The following is a 27,268-nucleotide window of genomic DNA, read 5'->3' as shown; positions in this document are numbered from 1 at the left end:
GGAAAGCCTTCATCTGAATTTATCCTCACCTACTGTGGTTAGTAGGTGGAGTTTTGGCTGCGTAGATGGGGGTCTGCTCTGCAGACATCACTAGAACATTGCAGACATCATATCACTAATGGACCTTTTAGTATGCAAATGGTAGATCTGTAAAACGTGCTTGCTGATAATGAAATATGCTGATAAGGATGAGCTAGCAGAATTCACAGACTCATTTGCAAAAGTGCTGTTGGGTTAGGCCATCTGGCCTGTATTTGTGAAAGTACATGCACCAGCTATTTTACCTTACAAAAACAATCTTTTAATTCTTTGTATGATCGTTTGCCACCTTAACGTTCATACACACGTACTACTATAGAGAACGACTGGTCCATCAGACCCTCCTGCTGGGCGGGCGTTCTCCCGACAGTAGTGCGTGTGTACAGTCTGTCTGCAGACTGATAAGGCTGTTTCTGAATGATCCACTCAGTGGATCGTACCTAAACAAAGATGTGACCTGATGAGATAAACATGGGTGCATAGAATACCTATCCTACGCAGTTTGCTTGTGTACAGCAGCAGTGGATTGGCTGGAGGTCAAATTGAAAACTTGATACGTGCCTGGCCTGCCTTATTGCTGCCATTGGTGTAAGCTGGCAAATGGACAGGAAAAAGCAGAACAAAGTGTTTGTTGTCGTACGAAAATACTTTGTTTACATCTTTCTTTACATGCCTCCTATATCCAGTCAGTACAAGGAATACAGTAACTAACTTGCCAAACTGATAAGTAACATGTAGAATGTCCTAGTGATAAAATTAAAATCATAATCTATAACCTTATGCTTGTGATCAAAGAACATATATCTCTAACCACTTAAATACCAGTGGTCTCTGCCCCTTTAACCTCCCTAGCTGTAATCCCGAGTCAGGCTCGGGACATAAATCTGCAGCTCGGAGCGGTAAGCACGAGTTGGATCCATGGGAGGTGTGTAATGTGCAGGGCTGCCATAGATCTATCTAGCGGTATGATTGTTAGGGTCTAAAAGCTTGTGAAACAATTGGAAATCATAACGCCAGGGAGGTTAAGGATCAGAGACTGCTGGTACAGAAACAGTGGAATCCATCACCGCCGCATGTCGGGAACCTGGGCCACCCACTCTGTCGTCTCTATGATGGCAGAGTTCTTGAGAGCCGGCCAGGAGCCGCTTTCATTGCCTCCTGGCCTTGTCTTTCAATGTAAGCCAATAGGAGTTGCTTACATTGAAAAACGGGGTCAGGAGCCAATAAAATCTGCTTCTGATCTGCTCACAGGGCTCTGCCATCATAGAGACAGGCAGAGCAAGTGAGCTGCAACGGGAGACTGTGGGGATTCAGCGGCGAAAATGGCGGATGTGCGCAGCGGCGGTGAATTGAAATCTACGCCCTGGCAGCCAGATGGCCATCAAAACAGGACGTAGATTTCAATTAGCGCGGTCCCAAAGTAGTTAATTATCCTGACTGTTTATCTTCTGCAACAATTGGTGATTTTAGATGTGGCAGATATTCTGTCAAGTCACAAATCAAGGCAGACAAGCACTTACCTGTAACTTTTTACCTGCTCTACCCACTTATTAAATAAAACATCTAAAAAAAGGAGCGCTCTAAGTGCGTTAACCAGGTGGGACTTTTATTGCGCATAAAAAGTGGATACTCACAAGTGGAAGAATTCAAAAGCGCTTGTCTGCGGATAAGCCACCCGCTGTACCCCTCTGCGGCAAGGCTGCACGCGCTGTGGCCAGCAGCGGCGTGTCCGATGTCACCGGGAGGCTCGTCTTGCGAGGCGGTAGACGGGGCCTATGGAGGTGGTGCGTGTGACGTCATGACGCGTTTCGACGCTCTGCGCCTTCATCAGAATCTGCAGCCTTGCTGCAGAGGAGTACAGCGGGTGGCTTATCCGCAGACAAGCGCTTTTGAATTCTTTCTTTTGTGAGTATCCACTTTTTATGCGCAATAAAAGTCCCACCTGGTTAACGCACTTAGACCTTCCTTTTTTAGATGTTTTCCTTGCACATTCCCTGATTTGGAGCAGCACATTGTGTGGTTGCCTGGTTTGGACAAGTGACACATTGGATTTGACTGGTTTGGTTGCCTAGAGTTTGAGCGCAAGGAACACTGTTCCACTTATTAAATATACCAAAGCTCAGAATGTTTTTCCCACCAAAATGTTTTCCTTTTTGTCTTACTTTCTTAATCTTCACTTTTTTTTTTTAATATAAAATACATTGAACTGTTGACCTTATGATCAATATTTTGTTTAAAAACAAAATGTCCTTTGCTTGTTGACTATTTAGCTTAGTGAATCAGTAGCATTTGTGATGAAAAATAAACCCATTTTGAGTTTGTGGTGTCTCCCAGGAGGTGGCTGTTGGCCATAAAACATTTTCACCCAAAAAATATTGCTGATAAAAGTAATACTCGAACTGGCCGAACTCTATGATTCCGATTGTTTTACCATATTTACTATATTTTGCTGTCCTTAGGCCAGGTTCAAACTGAATACTAATATTAAGTACTTTGTTTTATCTGTGTATGTTCATGGTCTTGTTCTTATGATATTTAGACAGGCTCTATAATAACATATTTTGTGATATCTATTTATTTGTTCTATTGCAAAACTTTGCCTTTACTGCACTAAATTATTTATTATTTTTGGCAATTGTTGCTTCAGAAGTACGATAAGCAAAGCTTGTTTACTGGGTGGAATTTGGAAACTCACTTGTCTGTAGGTCAAAAAAGCATCTGACGCCGTAAAAAGAAACCACATCAATTAAAAATATCTCCCTTTCCTCTATGCAATTCAGCTCAGATGAGCTGTTCCAATTCTGTAATCCTAGTGGTGGTTCTTATAATCTTGATTGATGAGGACCCCCCTCCCCATCGATAGGGCTAAGAACGAGCTTGCCCAGTCAATATTTAATTGATATCTCCATCATGATACCAACCCATAGATGTTTTCATGGGTAATTATTGGAGTGAATTCTTATATCAAGTATTGCACTTAAACTGTTAAAAATATTCTGTTGTATGATATTCGGATTGGTCAGTCCAGTGAATTTCTAGCAAACCAGAGCTCTCTGCTTGGCCACTATCGGGGTTAGAAGCGACAAGAAGGAAGCCCTGCTATTAAAGTATTTTTGAACTTGCCTCCAAGGCTTCTCATTAGTCCAATTATGAGGTTACATTGGTCAACTGATTCCACCAAAAGTCTCTTCCAGGGTGCACGACCAATGTGAGTGTGTGTGGGGGCGCCTATATACCCACATGCCCACATACCCACACCTCTCCTGATAATCTGATTATGGTCCCAAAATGGCACTTCAGTTGTCCTTTAAACATTTTGCAATACCAGTTTCCATTGTATTAAGCCAGACTTGCTTAAATAAATGGGATTTACAATTTGCTCATGCAATACAGTTTGTCTGAGCACTGATAGCGCCTCCCATTAAGGTAGCCATACACTGGTCGATTTGCCATTAGATCGACCAACTGACAGATCCCTATCTGATCGAATCTGATCAGAGAGGGATCGTATGGCTGCCTTTACTGCAAACAGATTGTGAATCGATTTCATCCTGAAACCGATCACAATCTGTTGAGCTGCTCCTGCCGCCTGCCCCCCCCCCCATATACATTACCTGAAGCTGGCTCCGGGTCCTCTTCTCCGCACTGCACCGCATCCCAGCATACACTGTGTCAGCTAGAGCACCCTCTATTTGAACTTCCTGCTCACTGGAGTGACACAGGAAGTTAATGTATGCTGGGATGGAAGCAGGTGCAGCAATGTTGCCAACTCATCCCTTTAATTACTGACACATCTAAGTTATACAGGTTCTGGGGCTACTTAAACATAATCAGTGCCTTACCTGCATCTACCTGGCCACAAAACCTGTATAATTCATATGTGTCAGTAATTAAAGAGATGAGTTGGCAACACTGAGGTGCAGCGCGGAGAAGATGCCCGGGAGCAAGCGTCAGGTAATGTATACCTGTATCGGATCGGCCGCTGCTAGCGACACGCTCCCTACCCGCGGGCGATCGACAGTAATTTCCTGCACGGCGCGATCAACGGACCGATCGATTTCGGGAGGAAATCGGATCGGCGGGTGCGTTTAGTGTGAACGATTGGCAGCAGATTCGATCCCAGTGATCGTATCTGCTGTCGAAACGGCGGCAAAATGGGCCAAGAGGTGCTTGCTGGTCAAATGAGAACAGAGGTGATGTAGTTACCTTCATGCATGTTCCTGCTTTATTCCAATGACTGTTTATATGTACATTGTAATTATTTTTGTTTCTTTTACTGATATGACTCTAACTGTACTTAAATATGACTACATAATAGTTAACCTTTCAACAAAGAGTCATTCTGGTGTTAAGTATGAAGTGGACACAATTCTGTTTTTTTCAAAATATGTTCAATGCCAAAGAGAGCAGTAAATAAAGACTACTTCTAGGCCTGAGCAAAAAGAAAGGCAATGAGTGTGTTTTACAGACAGCCACTCGGAAACGTAACAAAGTTCAGGATCTATTACTAGAACAGCAGCATAAATCCTGTCACACTGCCATTTGCGGAAAGAATTGAGAGGACCATTTTCTGCCTTTTGACAGTGAAAAATCTACCATTATTCCTACAGCCAAAGACTGCAGCGTTCTGGCACTGTAACAGTTATTGTTCACGAAGCATGGTACCTGCAAATACCTTTCATCTCAGTGCAGGAAATGCCAGTGCATTACTACGTGGCTGGAATTCTGAGGCCCCATTCACACTTACAAAACGCAAAACGCTAGCGCTTTTGCTAGCGGTTTGGTCTGGCGGTTTTTGTTGGGGCGATTTCCCGGTGATTGCGATTAGCGCTTCTATAGCAGTAAACGTGATAGCCGGGAAATCGCCTAAAAATGGTGCAGGATACAAATTTTTGGGGAGCGATTTGCGTTAATCGCCGGCGATTAATGCAAATTGCCTAAGTGAGAACAGGCCCATAGGTTGTTATTGCACTAGCGCTTTAAAAAGCGCGAGCGCTTGAGCGGTTTTCCGAAATCGCCGGCAAAACGCTCTAGTGTGAATGGGGCCTAAGACACACAGTGAACATGGTGATGCAGACATGAGACATACATCAGGATATTTACAGTTGTTGTTCAGTTAAGATATAAGTGAAATTTTATTTCACTTGTAGGCCTTGTTTGCACTTATGTTTTTGAGGGCAGCAAGCCACTGCTTTCCACCACTCTAAATAATGTGACTTCCTAATGCAAGCCTGAACTAAAAATAACTTGATGAGATATTGTATGTGTAGTACTAATGATAAATAGAACTTTCATGGAGCCCTTTTTAAGGGCTGAATTTCTAAGAATTCTAAATGGCAACTCTGTCCTTGTGATGTAAAATCTGCTTCATTCAGCTGCAAAACAATAAATAGCCTTCTTAAATTTTTTAGTGCTTTAGGCCTGGTTCACACTGCAAGAGCTTTTCTAAACGCTTGAGATTTTAAAAGCTCAATCTAATGCAGTGCTATGTGTGTGTTCTCATTAAAGCGATGTGATTTGAAAAAATAAAATCGCCCATAGCCTAGTATTAGCAAAAGCTTTTAACCTCCTTGGCGATTATCCCGAGCTATAGTCGGGGGCGGAAAACCGCAGCTAAGATCCTGACCTCTGCACGGGGTAGCCGCCGGAGGCTGAATGCAGAGCAATGCGCCAAGGTGATTAAATGTTTGATCGCTGTTGTGGGAAAGACAATGTCCAAAAGTCCACACAATAATCATATACAAAAACAGCGCAGATCATAAGATGGGTCCCACAGATCGTATTTCAACAGTACTTCACCACAGTGATCTTCCAATTCATATATTCACGTGGTAAACCAACACCCAAAGGACAAAAAGGAACTTACCAGATGTTAACAACCCACATTATAAGGTTGTATGCTTCACATTCACTGGTAAGAGGAATCCAGGTACTTGATTCCCTTAGGTACTTATGTACCTCACCTGGGGAACCTAGTGTGTTCTTTAGGTACTTATGTACCTAAAAAACTCACCAGGTTCCCCTTTTAGCTCCTCGTGGGTTGCTGGGAATTTTTTTTTTTTTAATTCGATGATTTTGAGACTTTGTATACCAACTCACATAAATTAAACTTGAAACAGATCAATGGTGCATCCAAATATCTTTTTATTTGAATATTGTGTGAAAAGCACAGACATCTGTTCCAGGTTAGATCATGTGAGACATTAGTCCAAACTGCACAGTGATTGATCAAGATCTGTAACTGGTTAACCAAACTATACAAGCATTGAGGTTTGTTCAAGGCAGTGCAGGGTTTCTCCAGACAGCTGTGCACATCACATCCTTGATGAATTGGCTCATTAATCTCTATTTGCTCATGCTCACAGAGGTCATCCTAGGTTTCCTAGGTTTTAGCAGTACTGAAATGATTAGTTCCAATATGCATATTGCTGCAAGGATTTTTATCAAGCAACTCCTTCTACAGCAGGACTAAACATTCAGTCTTCTGGAAATAGACGAGCCCTACTGGAGTTTATTCAATTAACTGTATTAGTCTTCAAACAAAATAAAATACTTGCGTAACAGTGTTATGTAATGCCGGTTACGTAATTCAACTGTGTGCCAAAAAAGTATTCTGAAATGTCAGTCACAAAATATTTTACTGTAATTTAAAAAAATCTTTTACTCACTCCCAAAGGCTGATATAAATGTTCTGGTATGCCGTTATTAGGTTGCACAAGTAAAGCTGTGTACTTGAGATTGTCCCTGCTGGAGGTGATCATTCTTTGTGTTGGGTGTAAATCTGGAGTGTGAACAGACTCTATGATGCTGAGGTCCATCATGCTAGTTCATTAAAGACTGGCCTCTGCTGTTCTTTTGGCAACTTCTATTGAGGTCATCACAATACAACGCTTCTCCTCCTCCTGCACCAAGTAACAGATGAGACTCCTAGTAAAGAGCAGCATGATTGGATCGTTTTTGGTGACAGTCTAGCAATGATTGCTGAAGAAAGTGTTTAAACACAGCTTGGCAGCCAATCGACCATCTGATTCAATTATTATAATCAAATGAAAATCGCTGCCGCCAAGTGCATGCCAGAGTGACGATGTGACCAATTTTGGGCCGAAATTGCTTGCATACATCAGTCGGACAGGCTGCAAGATAGGGCCATCTTGCTCGATCGGAGTCGCGGCGGTAATGACGAGCAATATTGGGACGAGCAATGAATGCAACAAGACCCCCGGCACAGTTCCCGCAGTGTGTAACGGTGCATGTATGTGTGTGTTTATATATTAACTGTCCTGTGTCGCGGTGCCCGTCCGTTGTCCGAATCTGCCACTCTTCCATTCACCCCATACACACTGCTGTCGCATAGCACCCAGGACGTGTGTGACGTCATGCCACACCAGCAGCGTGTATGGGGATAATGGAAGATCGGTGGATTCGGGCGACAGACCTGCACCACGAAACAGGACAGGTAATGTATAAATGCCCACAAACATGCACAGTTACACACTAGGGAACAGCGGCGAGGCAGCAGACACGGTCAATTCCCAAGAGATTTTATGCTGAAATCGATCGAGAATCAGCCTGCAGTATACAGGCAGCTGACAGATCTCTCGCCGATCAGATTCGATCAGAGAGAGATCTGTCTCTTGGTCTATCTGCCCATACATCGTCTAATATATGGGCACCTTAAATAGTTTTAGGAAATATTTACATGGCTTGATCTCTGCCAGTAATTCATTTGTGCACCACTGTAATGGTTATTAGTAAACGTTGTCCAGGCACAGCATGACTAACACTTTAAGTTACATATAGATATCAATCACCTGAAACAATGTCTCATTTAGGCATATATATATCACATGCGTAGCGTGTGCAAGAATTATATAAGAATTCTAGAATTATGCATATACTGTATGTAGCAATGTAAACCCCTTATATCAAATTTCATATTGCTAACCCTAATTTTGATATATGCTGTTTTCCAGCACATGGATTTACAATCACTGAGCTCCTGCACCTAAACGTTATAGCCTAGGACCAATCTGGCAGGGAGCCAAATAGTCTACCAGTATTTTTGTGAGCTGTAGGAGGAAATCCACGTAGAATGGACATACAAACTCCAGAGAGTAAAGATACCTGTCCTGGAATAGAACCTGGGACTCGTGTTGCTAGCAATATTACTGGCTATGTAAAAAAGGCATTGCATCAGTATTTATTCAGCAATTACTGGAAAAAGTAAACAAAAGCCAAAGCATTTTTATATGGCTGAGGAAACATTGCTGATAACAGTTTAGCACACACATTTCAGGAGACTATTTATTGTTTTGCAGCTAAATGAAGTAGATTTTTACATCACAATGACACCGTTGCTGCTTAGAATATAGTCTTCAGACCACTTTGTCATTCATTAGTGCCCATTGTCCTATATAGCCATATAAGGGAACACATTTGTAATTACATGTAAATTTAGCAGATGGTTATAAAAAAAATATATTGACACTATCATTTTTTTTTTTGTTTTCATAATATTTTGGTAGATTCTATTTATGTATAAAATCATATTTCTGATCTGTTAAAACAGTTTACACAAGAAATCAGAAGGGCGAAACACTGTTAGCAGTTATGGGCAATGGAAGCTTTCAGTCACTTTTAGCTAGTTGCTGTCCCAGGTAATTCACACATCAAACCCAGCTAAAGTTTGCAGTGGTGTTTTATGAGCTATTAGTCTTCTGAGATAAATTAAGATCTAGAAAGCAACATCATCCCTCAGAAAGTTACATCTGCCAGCATGACTCAGCCTGACCTCTTAAAACAAGTGAGCATTGTGCTCCACAAGGAGATCAATGTCACACGAGACAGCCACTAATAACATTTACAGTGCATGAAGCACCTCTATGGCAATGAACTGCGTCACTAGAAAATTGCTTCTATTTTTTAAGTCTCCTTCAGAGTATGTCATTATTTACCAGAGTGAAAACCATGCAATCAGCTAAACACATTTGCTGGAGTCAAGTAAATATGTGTCCTTCTACCCTTACAGTGTGCCTTGTCCTGCTCGGTAGAACTACACATGGATGTCTGATTCCTATAGGAACTGTAACTGCCTTCTTTTTAGCTTATGATTTGGAAAACTGTAAAGAGCCAGGATCCTTGGGGCCCCTTACAGGGATGGCTCCTGGCGGCTCCTTTTGTCGGTAATGTTGTGTGTGGCAGGAATAGATCTCTCTCTATGATCTGATTTGAGAGGGATCTGTCTTTTGGGCACGTCAGGTGACAATCTGTTAATCTATGGCCACTTTTATGGTCAGTGCCCAAATCACATCATTGGCAAAGCAAGTGAAATTTCATGGTCTGTAATGGCCCATACTCACGGGCAACTTATTGTGTCTGTCGCCAGCACACGTGAACGTGTGGGCGACAGGCCGGCGACAGCTCCTCGCCAGGTCCCTCCGCGTACACACGCGGAAGAGGGACCAGCGGCGCGACGGAAGCTGTTGCCGACGTTCCTCCTCCCCCCGCCGGAAGCTCCGTATACCTCAATGGAGGTTGCTGTCGCTAGTCCGCGTACTCACGCAGACTAGCGACAGTTGCGGCGGAGTTGCGGCGGCGACTGTCTCCAGGCGATTGACCGCGCCAATCGCCTGGCGACATCAGCGACGGGCGACAGTTCGGGGTGTGCGACGGCGCATACTTCACGGGCGACCTGTCGCCGAAACACGCGCGCCGCGTGTTGCGGCGACAATTGTAGCCCGTGAGTATGGGCCATAAGGGATGATTTGAAACCACAGACTATTGGTACAGTCAGATGATTAAATAAAAACCTGACCGATCAGTCTGACAGCAGTGGTGGCTCCAGCTTCAGATTTTTGGGGGGTCTCAAAAGGGGCTCAATGGCTGGCAGGCGGGGCTCACGACAAAAAATGGGCATGACCATGCAACAGAATGTGGGCGTGGTCATGGATGGGGCCAAATATACATGACCTTAGCAGTGGTGTAAAAGGTCTGCCAGGGAAGTTTGAGCTCTGCCATAGGGTTTACCCCAAAATACATGTAATCTGACAGCATTTCACCAAAAATACACATAATCTGGCAGAGGTTACTCCAAAATACAGATATGGCAGCAGTTCCCCCAAAATAGGAGCCCCCAGTATAGGTAACCAGGTCTATTTGGTTCCGCCAAAATAGACATAATCTGGCAGCAGTGGTTCCCCAAACATATACATAATCTGGCAGCTGTTCCCCAAAAATACAGTTGATCTGGCAGCAGTTCCCCCAAAATAGGTGCCCCCAGTATAGGTAACCAGGTCTATAGGTATCCCCAGTGGAAGTAACCAGGTCTATAGATGTTACCAGTATAGGTAGCCAGGTCCCCAGAATAAGTAGCCAGGTTTATATGTGCCCCCTGTACAAGTAGCTAGGTCTGTAGGTGTCCCCAGACTAGGTAGCCAGGTCTATAGTTGTCCCCAGTATAAGTAGCTAGGTCTATATGTGTCCCCATAATAGGTAGCCAGGTCCCCAGAATAGGTAGCCAGCTCTATAGGTGTCCCCAGTACAAGTAGCTAGGTCTATAGGTGTCCCCAGAATAGGTAACCAGGTCTATAGGTGTCCCCAGTATAAGTATCTGTCTATAGGTGTCCCCAGAATAGGTTGCCAGGTCCCCAGAATAGGTAGCAAGGTCTATAGGTGTCCCTAGCAGCAGGAGGAGTGGCAGCACAGTGAAGGGAGAGCAGCAGGCACAGCAGTAGAGAAGGGGGGGGGGGGTGTCTCTCCCCCCTTTCCTCACCTTGAGGCTCCCCCTTCCTTGCTTTCCCCTCCAGAAATTAGAATTGTGAGTGGCTGGCAGTGGGCAGGAACCTACCTCTTCTCTTCCAGGCGTGGGACAGAGATCTGTGCGCCGCTGGTCTGGTCTAGTCAGTGACGTCATACCAGCGGCGCACAGATCTCCCTCTCGCGCCGGGAAGAGAGGAAGTGTTCCACTGCTGCCCATTGCCAGCGCTCAATTCCGGAGGGGGAGCCGGGAAGGGGGAGACGGCCCTCCTTCCCCGCCACTGTGCCCACTGCTCCCACTTCACTGCGCTGAGTCAGGTTTGAGGGGGCGAGAGGCTCACCGTTTGTCAGCTGGGGCTTGAGCCCTGGCAAGCCCCAGTGTAGCGCCATCACTGTCTGACAGTGTGTGTGACCATCATACATTTTATGCATTCACTTCAGAGATTCAGTCATATAAAGACATTTGTTTTCAACTTTAGCGGCACCTAAGTGATAATTTGAAGTGAACAAGGTATAATTCTCTGGCACCTTAGTACATTTCACCTTTAGTAAAAATCACTTCTAGTGAGTCAATGAGGAGGAGTTAGGAGCTCAATAATTCTCACTTTTATTTCTTTGCAGTCTTGTGAAAGCCATAAGATCTATAAGCTACAGTTTCCTAGTAATACTCAAGTCCTGTCATATTGCATTCATATGAAGGACCCCTGGGCTTTTCTGGATCAATATACGTACAAGATAAATTACAGTGCAGACAATGTAACTTGACTTGTGAGTGCTCTATCATACACAGTGTGACAGAATAAGCCACCCCCTCACTAGGACAAAAACAGACTCTGCCATCACTGATCTTCGGCTCTCCCTCAAGGGAAATGGACAAGATGGCAGGAAAACTGCATATATCATGGGAAACCCCAGTTGCAAATGCAAGGCTTGCTCACTTGACCTTTCTATGTTGTATTTTTACAATTTTACATTAAAATTAATGTACAGTGGATACAAAAAAAATTCCCATCACAATGTTCCGCCAGCTAAAATTTGTAACACTGACCAATTTTTCTGATTAATGGATAAAGATCTGCAGCCAGCCAGGAATTTCTAAAACTGTCTGTAAGCTCAAACTACTCTGTGATACCTTAGCAACCGTACTCTCTGTGCTCTTTTAGGAGTACTTGGAGTCACGGCACTTCCTGGACATTCCCACCTTGCTGTAGGAGTAATCAACTGCTCAGGGAAAAGAGACTTTGGCCCGTATGCAATTAACTTTTTTTTCTCCTGAGTTTTCTACTAGGAGCTATTTTTTTCTGTTGGCTTTAAAATATTTTTTCAGCACTTTGCAATTGAAAAACAACCTAGGGTTGGGTGAAAAGGTACTGTCAAAATTGTTGTATTTTCTTTCTTGTTGGTGGTTTTAAAGGCATTTTATTTACAGCCAGGTTGTGCAAATTTCACGCAGGAGAAAACTCACGTGAAAAGTTAATTGCATATGGGTTACTTGTTCTCTACATCTGCACTAATCCATCAACTGCCACACAATCCGCTCTCCACTACCAGTTTATAATTTCAAGTGAAATTTCCCTTTAAAGTGTAACTGTCGGGCATAGAATCAAAAATCAATTCTTTATTTTTATCTGGTAAACAAGTAATAAGGATGCTAACCAGGCAGTCCAAAAGTTAAAATCACTATTACTATTCTTGTTGATAAATCATTCCCCAGTTTACATGACTCTTATTTGGTACACACAATTTGGTACACAAAAAGGAAGCTGCAGGGCATACTGGGTTGTCATTTTTTCCTGCTCTACCCCCCCCCCCCCCTCAAACTTAACTAATGCAGCCTGATTGGCTGAAGCCTCTTTCATTCCGGTTTTCCCCTCCCACACCTCTGTTGCTCTGATTGGCCAATATTTCTCATGCTGAGACAATGCACTTTCTATAGTGAAGGGCGGGCAAATCGGGCAGAGGAGAGTAAGGAAGGAAATTACATCAAGATTGGCTTCAAAATAGCCACAATTAATATGGGAAATGCAAAGGATTTTTTTTTACTGTACAAAAATCACTAATATCAAAATGTGGACAGTGCAATACATATGTTATGCAAGTAGAGCAAGTATTTACTTATTTTTTTTTTTCTGAGATAGTATGGCTGACAGCTCCTCTTTAAGCAAGAGCTGATTTTCTTACTGTTAAAGTGTAGCTGTTGGGCATAAAATAAAAAATCCAATTCTTTATTTTTATCTGGTAAACTAGTAATAAGGATGCTAACCAGGCAATCAAAAAGTGAAAATCACTATTACTTGTTGATAGATGATCTTTCCCCAGTTTACCTGACTCTTATTCAGGGCTGTGGAGTCGGAGTCGGGGCAATTTTGGGTGCCTGGAGTCGGAGTCGGGAAAAAATGCACCGACTCATAAAGAATTTAAACTGTAATTAAAATAGAAAATATAGAAAACATACAGTAATAGCTGTGCTTAGTCCACAAAAATGAAATAAACCAATCATAATTAGTTACTTGTGCTGCTTCAATAAAGCAGTCCCCGTATTTTTAAAGTCAGATATACACATCTGATTGTAACTGTATATATGATGTGTACACAGGAATCTCTTCTATATACTAAATAACATCTATGCTGTAAGTATAAAGCCTGATGTGTAGCTGTGTCACTAATAGAGATGGTCAATGAGAGGGAAATAATTCTGTGTTGATTCTGATTTATGCAAATGTATGCACTCTTTGCTCATGAAATCAAATAATTTGATATGTTAAAATTTGGTTTGGTGACTACGAATTAAATGGTACCTGAGAAGGATGAAAAGAAAAGGGTTTTTTTTATACATACCTGGATCTTCTTCCAGCCCCCTTCAGGCTAATCAGTCCCTCGCTGTCCACCTCCACCACCTGGATCTTCTGCTATGAGTCCTGGTAATTCAGCCAGTCAGCGCAGTCCGGCCGCATGCCGCTTCCACAGCCAGGAGCAATCTGCACCTGCGCAATAGTGCTGTGCAGGTGTAATACACTCCCGGCGGCGGAGTGTGTGCATGCGCACTATGCCAGACTGGCTCAAGTACCTGGACTCCTAGCAGAAGATCCAGGTGGCGGAGGAGGACAGCGAGGGATTGATTAGCCTGAAGGGGGCTGGAGGAAGCCCCAGGTATGTATAAAACTTGAATTTCATCTGTCTCAGGTGTACTGTGTTACACAGTAGTACTACACTCTACATATGCACTCTCCACAGAGCTGCCGGGAATCCACTGAGAATGTTGTGCACATTGAACACAGAGGTGTTGTCTATCACCCATAAACCTGGTTCAGATTGTGCCTGAAGAATGTGTAATAGAGGAAGAATCCCCTCATTCTCCTGCAGAGTACCTGCACATCATTCTTACCTGTACCCACAGTTACATTGCCTAGGAGCTGATAGCTGTTCTTTGTTCCGGTCTGTACCTTTTACAAGTACTCTTACCAAGGACTAGTTTTAGTCTATGACTAAAGGGAATAAATATGGCAGTCTCCATATCCTTCTCACCTCAGTTGTCTTTTTTAAAATTCCTAAGCTTTGGCAGTTGAGACGAATTTCATGTTACATACTTTCAATCAACAAGATGGTAATATGCAAATTAGAGGAGTCGGAGTCGAGGAGTCTGAGTCGGTGGAATCCTAAACTGAGGAGTCGGAGTCGGTGGCTTTTTGTACCGACTCCACAGCCCTGCTCTTATTTGGTACATTGCCGCATAAAGGAAGTTGCAGGGCATACTAGATTGTCCTTTTTTTGCTTCTCTACTTTCCCCTCAGACTTAACTAATGCAGCCTGATTGGCTGAAGCCTCTTTCCCTCCTGGTTTCTCCTTCCACACCTTTGCTCCTCTCTGGCCAATATTTCTTATGCTGAGACAATGCACTTTCAATTTCTAGCTGGGTGGGAGTGCCTGAAGACTGGGAGAAGGGCAGGCAATGCATACACAATCAGGCAGAGGAGAGTACGGGAGGAAAGGACACGAGGATTGGCTTCAAAATGGACACTGTTAAAATGGAGAATCCTAAGAAGGATTTTCTCTTTTTTTATTATAGAAAAATCACTAAAATCAAAACATGGACACTGCAATACATGTGTTTATGTAAGTAAAGCAAGTATTTATCTACTTATATGTGTGTTGTTGTTTTTTTCTGAGATTGTATGGCTGACAGCTCCTCTTTAAATCAAATTGATACATATACCCAACCACACTGTGGCCTATATAAAGACAATTTACCAAAATTATTATTTTAGTGGTTGTTGTTTGGAGGTCAAAGCGGATACAGCAGTTATTTGCATGGAAAGATGGACTATCATAGCAACAACTTGCACTGCAACTCTGGTAATGCTAACAACATAATTAGGCACAGGTCATTAGGGACTTCTGAAGGCCAGACATACAATTTTTAGGAACCAGTACTGTTTTGTAACAATAATTTGAAAACTCAAAAGTTAAATGCCATCATTATTATGGTGTAGTGATGATCATGTCTACTCATGGACTATATAATAATGTAATGTGCATAGATATTTAAGTCTCTGATTTGCTAGTCTTGATCATGTGTTAAAGCAGGATGTGATCACAGCAAATCAGAGCTTTGTATATTTACCAGCTGATCCAACAAATCACATGCTCCTCTGAGTTCTTCTAGATTGGATTTGTTGCACCAGTGCCAAGTGATGCTACCAACTGCATCAGACAAAACTAATGTGTATCCATCCAACGTTCTAATGTATATTTATATAGACATGGACAACACATCACATTCTTCCCTCTTAAAGTGGACCCAAACTAAAAATACAAGATTTCAGAAATAAAATCTATTTTCTAAATTATAATAATAAATAGCAGCCTTTTTTCAGCTGCATGATGACAAATATAAAATATTTTACATTTATTGGAGGAACCCCTCCCTTCCTTTCATATTACCGGCGAACTGGTGGAGTAGATGGTGTCCAGCATAGGAGGAATTGATAATGGCTGCCACCTGTATAACCCTAGTTATGCAAACAGATGGGTGAAAAGCATGCAGTGAAATGCTCATAGGCTTGAAGGAGTGTTTATTTATATTTGTATGTGTCAGAGTGGTGCAACTTAAAATTTTGAATTAAAAAAATGTTTGGTTTGGGTCCGCTTTAACAATTATACTCAGGAAGCTTCCCTTTTGTTTTACTACAAAAGGTCCAGTCTTCTTATAAAAGATCCTGTTGGCAAGTTGGAATATTGGCACGGTATACAAAGTGTCTAATCGCACTCCATGCAATAATTTCCATCACTTTAGCCCTAAATCTATTTCTCTATTCAGTGTACATCTGGAAACATATTTCCCGCTGGAACAAACACAGGCTGGAAAAACCAACACAATTATTAGATTAAGGCAGATGAATTAAAGGTGTCATCAGTATGAGAGTTGAGAGGGAACACATGAAGCATTTCACTGCATGGCAGTCATATTGAAATGAAAAGCTATAATCATAGACAAAATGCATCGGTACATAAAACCAGTCTGTTCCCAAAGGAAATTGGCTGCACTAATTAAAGCAATTTTCAACTTCTACTAAAACATATTAGGCTATTTCTGTATGAGCCGATTAGATCACTTGTGTACAGATGATTGTCCCTTCGAGAATAGAATTCTCCCCACTTACTGCATATTGCCGTGGATTATTGTCTTGCTAAATAAAGGAGTCCCCATTAATGAGACAGAGCAGCATGGTTACATGGTTGGGTTGAAAAACAGACATCTGTCCATCGAGTTTAACCAGAAAAACGGGTACACCGCTTGCCTGCACACTCACATATATCAGTTCATCAAAAGGAAGGAGAAAAACCCCTTGCAAGGCTTGGACCATTTAGCCCAAAAGGGGAAAAATTCCTTCCCCACTCCAGATGGTAACCAGATATAAGCCCTGGAGCAATACCACTGGGAATTATTGTGTTGAGTTATTTTGATGTGACTACAAATTTACACAGGTATACAGGCTGTTACACTGACTACTTTACATTGTATCACCAAGTGTCATATCTTCAGTGTCGCCCCATGAAAATATATATTTACAATGGTGAGAAGTTTGCTGACGTTTGTGAGATACTGTGTGTATAAATTAAAACTTTTTTGTCTTATCTGCTGGAGAGAAAAACTGGAGGAGCAGCCACAACAAAGAATTATAGAACTAGAAAAAATGTTCTTAAAGAGGAGCTGTTAGGTATAAGGTCTCAGAGAAAATAAACACATTTATCAGTAGCTAAAGATTGGCTGTACTTACATTACATATGCATTTCACTGTCCACGTTTGGATTTCACAGAATTTGTATATAGTATATGCAGAGATAGATGCTCCTGACAGCTCATGGCAGGCTCCATGTTTTTCTGTCAAATGTGTCGTCATGTCCTGCCTGCTTCCTGATCACAGAAAAGCTGGTACTAAATAACAGTGTGCAGTGAATATTAATGAGCCATGTGGCTAGGAACAATAGCTGACTCCTGCAGTGTACTCTGCCAGGAGATTTATCAGTGCTACGTGCTGGACTGATTACAAGCTGCTGTAACGTCTCATTAGCAGCCGAGGGGAGGGCCCCAGAATGCTTTGCAGTATAGTATGCGGCTTGCGTCCTGCTTAGGTCTAACAGTTTGCTGATAAGCACACATCAAAGGTAACTGAGATTTTAATCTTCACTAATGGCTTTTGGGCTTCCTTCTAAACTGTTTAACACAGGAGAATAGAGGTTTAAATTAGCTTCTGCAGCCTGACAGTTACTCTTTAAGTATCGGAAGGATGTACCGGTATTTTAAATTTAAAAAATGTACAAAAAAGCAAGACATTTCCAATAACAATACACAACATTTTACCAGTCTACACAGCTGCATCTGACAGAAATAAGTCATACAAAAATCTGCTGACAGATGTCATTAATGGAAATAAAATAAAGAGATTAGAAATCACACAAGCAAGCTGATGTGCCGTTCAGAGCTGAAACTCTGTTGTTACAGCTGTGCAGTGAGAGGCTCTGTGACATCCTCCACAGTCCAGAGAACACCTCCTGTTATAGAGAGCTGCATCTGATATTTGGGCCAACCTGCCATATTACAGATAGGTGGCCAAACAAGTCAAACTAGTCCAAATGGAATGAGGCAAAAACAATCTATGATGTACATACATGTATAAATGTACCTGCTCTGTGCTGTAAATAAGGAACAGAACAGTGATGTGGAAAATGGGGTCACTAAATGACGATGGCAACACAGAGACTGAACTATGACCTACAAGGTGCTTTTCTAGCAATGGTAAGCTTTCACTATGCCAGTAGAAACCAAATAGTGGTCAGACATTCATACAAGATCTAACCTCTCTGTGGGCTTTTCTGTGCCTAGCTGTGTACATTCCAAATGATGGGCCAGCCAGTTTATTGGCTAATACTGTAGCAATTGGATAAGGTCCTCTAGCCCATCCAATTCATTTCTCTTTCTCCTATAGCACTCTACTAATGCTGTCTGCAGAAAACTCAAGAGATACTGAGCTAGACATAAGGATATCTGTAAAGGCTCATACACACATCCAACATGCATACAACCACACAACCATTACACTGAGCTAGACATAAGGATATCTGTAAAGGCTCATACACACATCCAACATGCATACAACCACACAACCATTACGAACCACACGACCTGTATGTCCACACGCCTACAACCAACTCAATTAACATGCTGCGCACGCAAGAGGAATGACGGACTACACATTCAAAACAAGTACAAGTCTTTCAAACAACTTGTACACATGCACCAACTGCATGATATCAGACCAACATAGATCTGACCGTTGGATCGGGCAAATTGCCTGTTATCAGTTGCTCGTCAAGTTGTTTGCATGCGTACACATGCTTGATTATCGTCCAACAGACTAAAGTCAGATAATAATCAGGCTGCAAGTTTGTCCGTGTGTACTAAGCTTAAAGGGAACCTAAACTGAGAGGGATTTGAACGTTTCCTTTTAAACAATACCAGTTGCCTGGCAGTCCTGCTGAACTCTTTGGCTGCAGTAGTGGCCAAATCACACACCTGAAACAAGCATGCAGCTAATCCAGTCTGACTTCAGTCAGAGCACCTGATCTGCATGCTTGTTCAGGGGCTGTCGCTAAAAGTATTAGAGACACAGGAAGTTCCTTTGGGATTATGCTGGGAATACACCCTGCTATTTCCCGTCAGATAGATGGGTCGATAGATCATTACCGACAGACTTGATCTGATTTTGATCATTTTTCTGATCAATTCTTCTATACTGATCAATCAGAAAACCATCTAAAATCAGATCAGACTAGTTGGAAATTATCTATCAACCCATCTATCTGATGGAAAATTGCATGGTGTATTCCCAACATAAGATAGCAGCTTGACTCATGCACTTGTCTGAGCTTCTGCAACCACAGTGTTTGTGTGGTTACTGAATAGGGTTGGTAGAAGTAAAGGTGGCCATAGATTATCCAATAATATAATTTCAGCAGATTTGATTATTTTGATTAAATCTGAATGAAGTCTTTTGCTGCAATGGAGAGCAATCCGTTGCATCTTATCAATCAAAAATGCTATTGGAAAAATTAGTTGTTTGCCTAAATTGATTGGTTTGTACTGAAATGGGCACGTGGGGCTAGCAGTATTGAATTTAAAGCAAGGCTTGTACTGCACTTAGTGGAGGTATCCCACCTTAAAATGATGATTTCAAGTTATTGTTTTTATTGGCCATGTTGGAATTGAACTGTATGACATAGCCACATTGATAAAAGCAGTAGAAATTGCTGGAGGAAGGAGGAAACCAAGAGCCAATAGTGTAGCAAGTTTCTGACCCAGGGGTTAAGATGACTTGAATAATAATACTCACATTTGTGTTCCACAGTAATGGCCTAAGGGGCCCATACACCTAACAATTTTCCCGCCGAAATAAGGCCGTTTCGATCACAGTGATCGAAACAGCCGTGAAATCGCCGCACACACTGCTAACAGAACGATGGATTTTCGTCCGAAATCCATCGTTCCCATCGATCCATCCGTGCAGAAGATTTTTCTCGGTCGCTGGCGGGTCAGGAGTGCGTCGATAGCGGTGTTCGAATGCCCGACGACCGACGCAATACAGCAGGTATACATTACCTGCTCCGCCGGCGTGAGTGCCCGCTGTCACCTCCCGGCTGGCATCTTCTCCGCATCAGCTTCCGCATCCCGGCATCTGGCATAACTTCCTGTGTCACTGCAGTGACAGCGGAAGTACAAATAGAGGGCGCTCTATTTGAACTTCCGCTGTCAATGGAGTGACAGAAAGTTATGCGCGGATGCCAGCCGGGAGCCGATGCGGAGAAGATGCCGGGACCAGGCGGAGAAGACAGCGGTGGACCATGGGACTCGCGCAGACCGGAACAGGTAATGTATGCGGGGGGGGGGGGGGGGGGGCGGCAACAGCGGCAGCTCCACAGATTGTGATCGGTTTCAGGCTGAAATCGATTCACAATCTGTTTGCAGTAAGGCGGCCATACGATCCCTCTCTGATCAGAGAGGGATCTGTCTTTTGGTCGAATCTGATGGCAAATCGACCAGTGTATGGCCACAGGGCAGGTGGAGAGCTTTAACTGAAGGAGATATCCTTTGTGACTCAAGTTCTTTCTCGTATTTGTTTTTCAGCTTATGTATTGCTTGAGTATATCGGTGCTTGAAAGTCATGTGTAGTGGAGAATGGAAATATGTAGTCATCATTGCAAGCATTGTTCATGTTAAATTATTATTTCTGTAACTGCAGAGAGTTACTCACTTGGATTTGGCATAAGAGGAATTCTTTGATGTTTATGAATCCTCACCACTACTTAATTAGCCCTTTCTGAATTGTCATCGTGTTGTACCTAGTTGACCATGGTAAATACAACGCTTAAACTAAGAGTGAACATCTCTGCCTAGCAACTAAATCATTTTCTCTAGAAAGAACATGTGGGATGCAGTGTACCCAAGCAATTTCCTGAACTTTATCAAAGATAAGTGTGCTGAAACGGCGTATCTAAAGGTCAAGATGTATATTTTTAATAACTTGTTTTTTGGAGAGCGCTCAAGTACTTTTTTTTTTTTTTTTTTTTTTTTTGGGAGTGGAAATTCTTGGAAATTATTTTTCTGCAGCCTTACTTGGCAAGTATTGTTTAATGGATCTGAGAATAAAGTATTATTAAACTTGCAAACCCAGCTGAACTCTCATTGTGTTCATTTTAATAACTCAGCTAACCCGATATATTCATTTTACAAACACATTTCTTACTAATTCAGCACTGAGTTTTTTTTTTTTTTTAGTTTGAACATTTGAATTGTCGATATGTTTATATTTGGTTTTTTTTATCTTGTGTATTGTATTTTGTTATGTTTAGCTGGGAACTCTGAGGGAAGGAGCACACTAGGCACAATCGTATGAGCTTCCGCATGACACACACACACACACACACACACACACACACACACACACACACACACACACACACACACACACACACACACACACACACACACACACACACACACACACACACACACACACACACACACACACACACACACACACACACACACACACACACACACACACACACACACACACGTATTGCTTGGGAATGTATTTGGTGGTTGTTGTGTCCAGCTACTTTTTCTAACCTTGACAAACGGCCACTCAATGACCAAGTTTGTGAGCTTTGGGATCCTTGGCATGGGTAATGTGAGAATGGATGCAGTTTAAATTTTCCCATTGAAATCAAGCAAACAAATCTGGTTGGCGGTTTGTGGCTCTGCCCCTTTTCTGAATTTGAACTCCGGTCACCCAATAATTAACAATAGCAAGTTTAAGGTTTTAGTTGAAGGTTTTAGGGTAAGAACGGCAGCAATTTAAATATTACCCTTGAAAATCAATCTGTGAATTTTGATCAGCTGTTGCGGGCTCCACCCGCTTTTCTAAATGGCTGTTTGTGGCTCTGGCTCCACTTCTGAATTTGACCAACTGTACCAGGTTTGAGGTCTCTGCCTTAACAGTGTAAGAATGGCAACGATTTGAATATTCCCCTTGTAAATCAATTGGTGAATTTTTTTTTTATGTAGGCTCCACCCGCTTTCCTGAATATTAATTCCAGTCACCCAGTGACCAACTGTGCCAAGTTTAAAAACCCTGCCATTAACAGTGTAAGAATGGCTGCAGTATAAATTTTCACACACAGTCACTCAAAGACCAAGTTTGTGAGCTTTGGGCTCCTTGGCAGAAATAATGTGTGAACGGAAGCTGTTTATCAATCAATGAAATATGTTAGTTGTACTGCCAAAAGTGGCAGTACAGTGTTAGCTTAGATGTGTATCTACCATTTTATAGTTGTTTACCACCTGCAGTTGCAACTGCTGTTGGTAAAGATTTGTACTCACTGAATGGAAACACTTGCAGAACAGTGAATTATATTGTATAAAGTACAATAAAGTTTGATCTTTACTTGTATGGTATATTTAAATACATTACATTTTCTTTTCAGAACTCCCGTCCTCGGAACATTTGAGTGTGGCTGATGCAACATGGCTAGCTCTTAATGTAGTCTCTGGAGGTGGAAGCTCGTCAAGCTCTCAACCAATTGGAGTCACAAAAATTGCCAAATCGGTTATTGCACCTTTGGCAGACCAGAACATCTCTGTGTTTATGCTATCCACCTATCAAACTGATTTTATATTGGTAAGTCGTTTTGAAAATCTGTTCTATTAAATACATATCTCTAGATGTGTACCTATACAGGTAGATTATATACCAGTACCAAAATCACTGTGAGAGTAATGTTATTTATGTAATATTTGCTAGTTCATTTCCATAGCTGGAGAATCTGATCTGTAAAGGAATTTAGTGCTTTTTATAACATACTTGTGTTTTATGGCATAGACATTTTAGCAGAGATCTTGGATGGTCACTTCACCTCTTACTGTCATTTTATTGCGAGGGCATATGGCAAGCAATCATATCTATGGCCAAAGCTAATAAAGGTAATCCTTGCCTAGCAACAGGTCCCGGGTATATCGAGCAATGATCATTTTTTGTGGGTGATGGATAAACATCCACAGGTGAGATTTCCCAAAGAAACTAGTGATCAGCTACATTTAATTCTTTTTGTACAACTGCATGTCTATTATTTGAATTCATGCTGGTCATTGGGGTGTTTGGATGACCTCCCCCCCTAACTGTCCTAATTATGCCAGCACAGTACAGCTTTGGTGGCTCCTGTGTGGTGTACCGGGGCACTGTATAAATGTCCTGGGAGTCGGTGCTGGTCACAGGCACAGCAGCAGCGCACACACCGGTCATCCAATTCATCAGATTCTCCAATAGTAGAAGCACCAGTTTCCCACTAGCTAATGCTGGTGCTATTTGTGGCCATCCAATGAGAAAGCTCATAGGCTTTTCCTCATTTTTTGCTGTTCTTAGTGCTGGTGTGGGAGGAGAGCATCGATGGATTTCCCTAGGATCCTCAGAGGGTTACTGGGAATCCAAATTTGAAACCTCCCTTGTTACTGGTCCATCAAAGCTGAAGCTTCTGCTATTACGGGTGTTTTGCAGAATATTTCTGCTACTATCCTACAGACGTAGATGGTAAGATAGGAATTCCTCCCCCCCCCCATTAAAAATTGCTTGCGATGTTCATTTTAAAAAATTCCAGGAGCCAGGCAATTTTAATGACGGAGTGCATCTTTACTGGGCCATTCAAGCCTCCCCATACATAGTGGAGGCTTCAATAGAGGAGGTCCCTTACAATCTAGAGGGGCATGAAATGATGCATTCCTTCCAAGATGAGACAAGCATCTAATAAACACCTCTACTACACTGTTTACAAAGATGAACATTAGCATGGCCTATGTGATCAGGACTGCACAAGAACACTGGGCTTTTTGTACAAATGTAAGACGTAATGAAAGAGATAAGGGCAGGCAATGCAATCTGCCAGATATCACTGTTGAAAAAGAAATGACAAGTCATAGACCTGATAGGAGCAGAAATTGTAGAGGAGGAGCTAAGAAGAATAAAATACACTAAAATCAGTTTAAAAGTAGGAGGTAGTGGTGGACATAACACCCAATCACACAAATCGACAATTACGGTCAATACTAACATTTTTATTGGAATAGGCCACACTTGTATATCTGGTATCACAGGTAAAAACCCGCTCCTCAGGCAATATCGGACTTACTGTCTCATAGTGCTTTTGTGTTTGGCACCTCCATGATCCATAGGCCAGATAAGAGATGGCAACATTCCCCTTCACAAAATATTTCTAGACAACAGTAGAGGTGGCAAGATAAGATGTGATCTGATGAGCACTATGTAGCAGCTGAGTTGAAGCAATGAATGGAACAGAGAGAAAACACTGGTATATTTAGTACACCTAAAGGGGCCCATACACCCAACGATTTTCCAGCCGATATACAGCAGATTCGATCACTGTGATAGAATCTGCTGTGAAATCGTTGCGCAAACGCTGACATAACGATCGATTACCGTGCGAAATCAATCGTTCTGGTTGATCCATCCGTTCAGAAGATTTTGCTTGATCGCCGGCGGGTCGGGAGTGCGTCGATAGCGGCGTTTGAATGGCCAACGACCGACGCTAGCTGCAATAAATTACCTGCTCCGTCCAGCGCGACTTCCCTGGTCTCCGCTGTCGTCTTCTCCGCGCTGGTCTCCGGGTCCGGCTGGCTTGGCTTCACTGAACTTCCTGTCCCGGCAGGAAGTTTAAACAGTAGAGCGCCCCAGTCGGACTGGAGACCAGCGCGGAGAAGAGGACAGCGGAGAACGGGGGAGTCGCGCCGGCCTGAGCAGGTAATGTATGCAGGGGGGACAGCTTCAAAGATTGTGATCGGTTTCATGCTGAAATCGATTCACAATCTGTTTGCAGTAAAGGCAGCCATACGATCCCTCTCTGATCAGATTCAATCAGAGAGGGATCTGTTGGTCGATCTGATGGCAAATCGACCAGTGTATGGCTACCTTAAGCAGAAGCAGATAAACTAATCAGTTTACAGCGTATGATAGGACTTCTGACATGAACACATACTGTAGTGATTACATGAGCTCATGCATTAACAAGGAAAATAACTTTGGTAAGAATAAAAAAAAAAGCTGAGGACCTGCAGTGCAGGGAACGGTCCTATTATTATACTTTTTGGGCCTGTTTGTGAAGGTTGTTAATGCTGGTTCCCTTTAGGTCAGCATTACTGTCATCCTGGACAGAGCTACAAGCAGGGTGACCTAAAGATTTGCAATGATAATGCATGTTAAAATGACAATTATTGTTCCTCCAATAATTACACCTATGTAATTGTGAAAACCTGTCAGCACAGCGCAATGGGTATCATTCATAAAGCATTTCCGCATGCGGAAATGCTAAAAACAGCTGACTTTACCAACCACTCGGCAAAGTCAGCATTCATAAAGGCTCTTTTCGCATGAAAAAATGACATTCCCGTGCAGAGCGATACATTTCCGCCTTGTGCGGAGTTTTTCTAGATTAATCTAGAAAAAGTAACAAACACATCCATTCATAAACATTAGAGCAAGCGGTATCTGAAAGGAAAATACCGCTTGCTCGACAGTAGCGATAGGCGGGCGGATTGCATGTAAATGAATGGGACGGACCTCCCAAGCAGCATCAGGCAGAGGAGCTCACGGAGGGAATCGGGCAGCTTTTATGTTTCTGCATGTCTTCCGCCACGCTACCGCCAGCTTCCTCCAGAAAACCTCCGCACTTGTATCGCAACAGGCAACTTCTTTATAAATGCCCACCCAGAAGTCTTAATTACCGGTTGCGGAGAAGAACGGTGTTTTCCCGCACTACCGACAGCCTCTTTATGAATGATACCCTATTTAAGAGAAAGGATGCAGCTATTGTGGGTGGAGAGTGTATTAGCAAATCTATATAGGCAAGTGTAATGTGTAGAAAGAAATACCCTAACCTATTGTTTGGTGTGCTGCACATAATGCATGACTGAAATACTTTCCCAAAGACACATAACGGGGTAGAGGCGCCCAGGTTGGATAAAAGCTTCTAAAAACAGTTTAAAAGAGAAAAAGTAATGAGGTGTCTTACCTCCATGACGAAATCCTTGTAAATTTACAAAAGCTTTTTATTTAGCACAGGCAACGCGTTTTGCGGGTCTGAGCCCACTTCCTCAGGCCAATAAGAGTGCCAAATGACAAATACCGATCACCGTGGGGCACTCATTTGGCACTCTTATTGGCGTGAGGAAGCGGGCTCAGACCCGCGAAGCTGTGCTAAATATCTTTTGTAAATTTACAAGGATTTTGTCATTGAGGTAAGGCACCTCTTTACTTTTTAGCTTTTAAACTTTTTTTTTAGAAGCTTTTATCCAACATGGGCACCTCTTCCCCCTTATGTGCATAGTATATACCCCCGTACAATCCTTGTCCGAGGGGTGGTGACAGAACACCAGTGGTGCCTACCAGGGTAGACCTCTGTCCTCTTTTTCATCGAGCGCGACCAAATCGAGGTCCACCGTGGACCACCCCGAGTGGAGTCGGGTTTGTTGATCTCCACCTGCTTCCTGTGGTCGGTTGCCCCATGCAACCCTCCTTTGTGAGTAGTTTTTTTACTTTCATTTGTTCCACAACACCTATAACTGACGCATACTGGGCTCCCGTTTTTGTTTCCTGTGCCTTTTCTACAGGGTGTTCGAACACCCCCACACATCTCACTTTCCCAAAGAAACTGCTAACAATATTTTCCTACTAAATATTCAGTAGAAATGTTGTGTGTTTTTTTTTTCCCCAAGTATCTTCCATTTCCGCAGGTCTATACCTGTTGCTCTCTACAAAGCATATTTCTTATACTGCAAATAATCCAGTAGTAGTAGTTTTAATAATTTAATGTTGTTTAGATTTTCTTGATTACTTTATGCCTTCGACATTGCAGGTACGCGAGAGGGATCTGCCATTTGTAATGCACACGCTGGCTGCAGAATTTACAATATTGCAGGTGGTGAATGGAGAGACGGTTGCTGCGGATAACCTTGGAGTAACAAATGGATTTGTGAAGCCCAAGCTTGGTAAGAGCCTAACACAAATATAAAACCTATTATAATACAGTACTTTAAATACAAACTTTGAGATGACCTGTGTTTAACGGTTTGTGGAGTGGGATTTTGGCTTGAGTCATAGATTGTGCCAGCCTTTCCTCACTCAGTAAGCTGCTTTCATTGTAGGTTAGTTGTCCTGTCACCTGACTAGGGATGGAAGCAGATGAGAAAGAAGATGCAGGCATAATTTTAGGCACATTACTTTTTCTACCCAGTCCCAAAAAACTCAAAAGAAGCAAAAGGCAGTAAAACCTGTCAAGTCCCCTTCTAGGATTTGCACTAGTTATTTCAAATGAACTTATAAGCAATACATGATTTGTCAAATGACAGCAT

At 42.5% G+C, this 27,268-nt stretch overlaps 1 protein-coding gene across 2 annotated transcripts in view; it reads left to right on the top strand.

The window, feature by feature from the left end:
- Positions 1–27,268, top strand: part of CASTOR2 (cytosolic arginine sensor for mTORC1 subunit 2) — a 206,807-nt gene that overhangs the window by 151,785 nt on the left and 27,754 nt on the right. For both annotated transcript variants that reach the window (XM_068268545.1, XM_068268544.1), the window contains exons 3-4: positions 22,339–22,532; positions 26,773–26,905. In XM_068268545.1, the coding sequence (XP_068124646.1) occupies positions 22,339–22,532; positions 26,773–26,905 (327 nt within the window). The remainder of the gene's footprint in view (positions 1–22,338; positions 22,533–26,772; positions 26,906–27,268) is intronic.

The sequence above is a fragment of the Hyperolius riggenbachi genome, chromosome 2 (genome assembly GCF_040937935.1).
Source record: "Hyperolius riggenbachi isolate aHypRig1 chromosome 2, aHypRig1.pri, whole genome shotgun sequence".
Classification (NCBI taxonomy): Eukaryota; Metazoa; Chordata; class Amphibia; order Anura; family Hyperoliidae; genus Hyperolius; species Hyperolius riggenbachi.
This window is presented reverse-complemented; position numbering and strand designations above follow the sequence as displayed.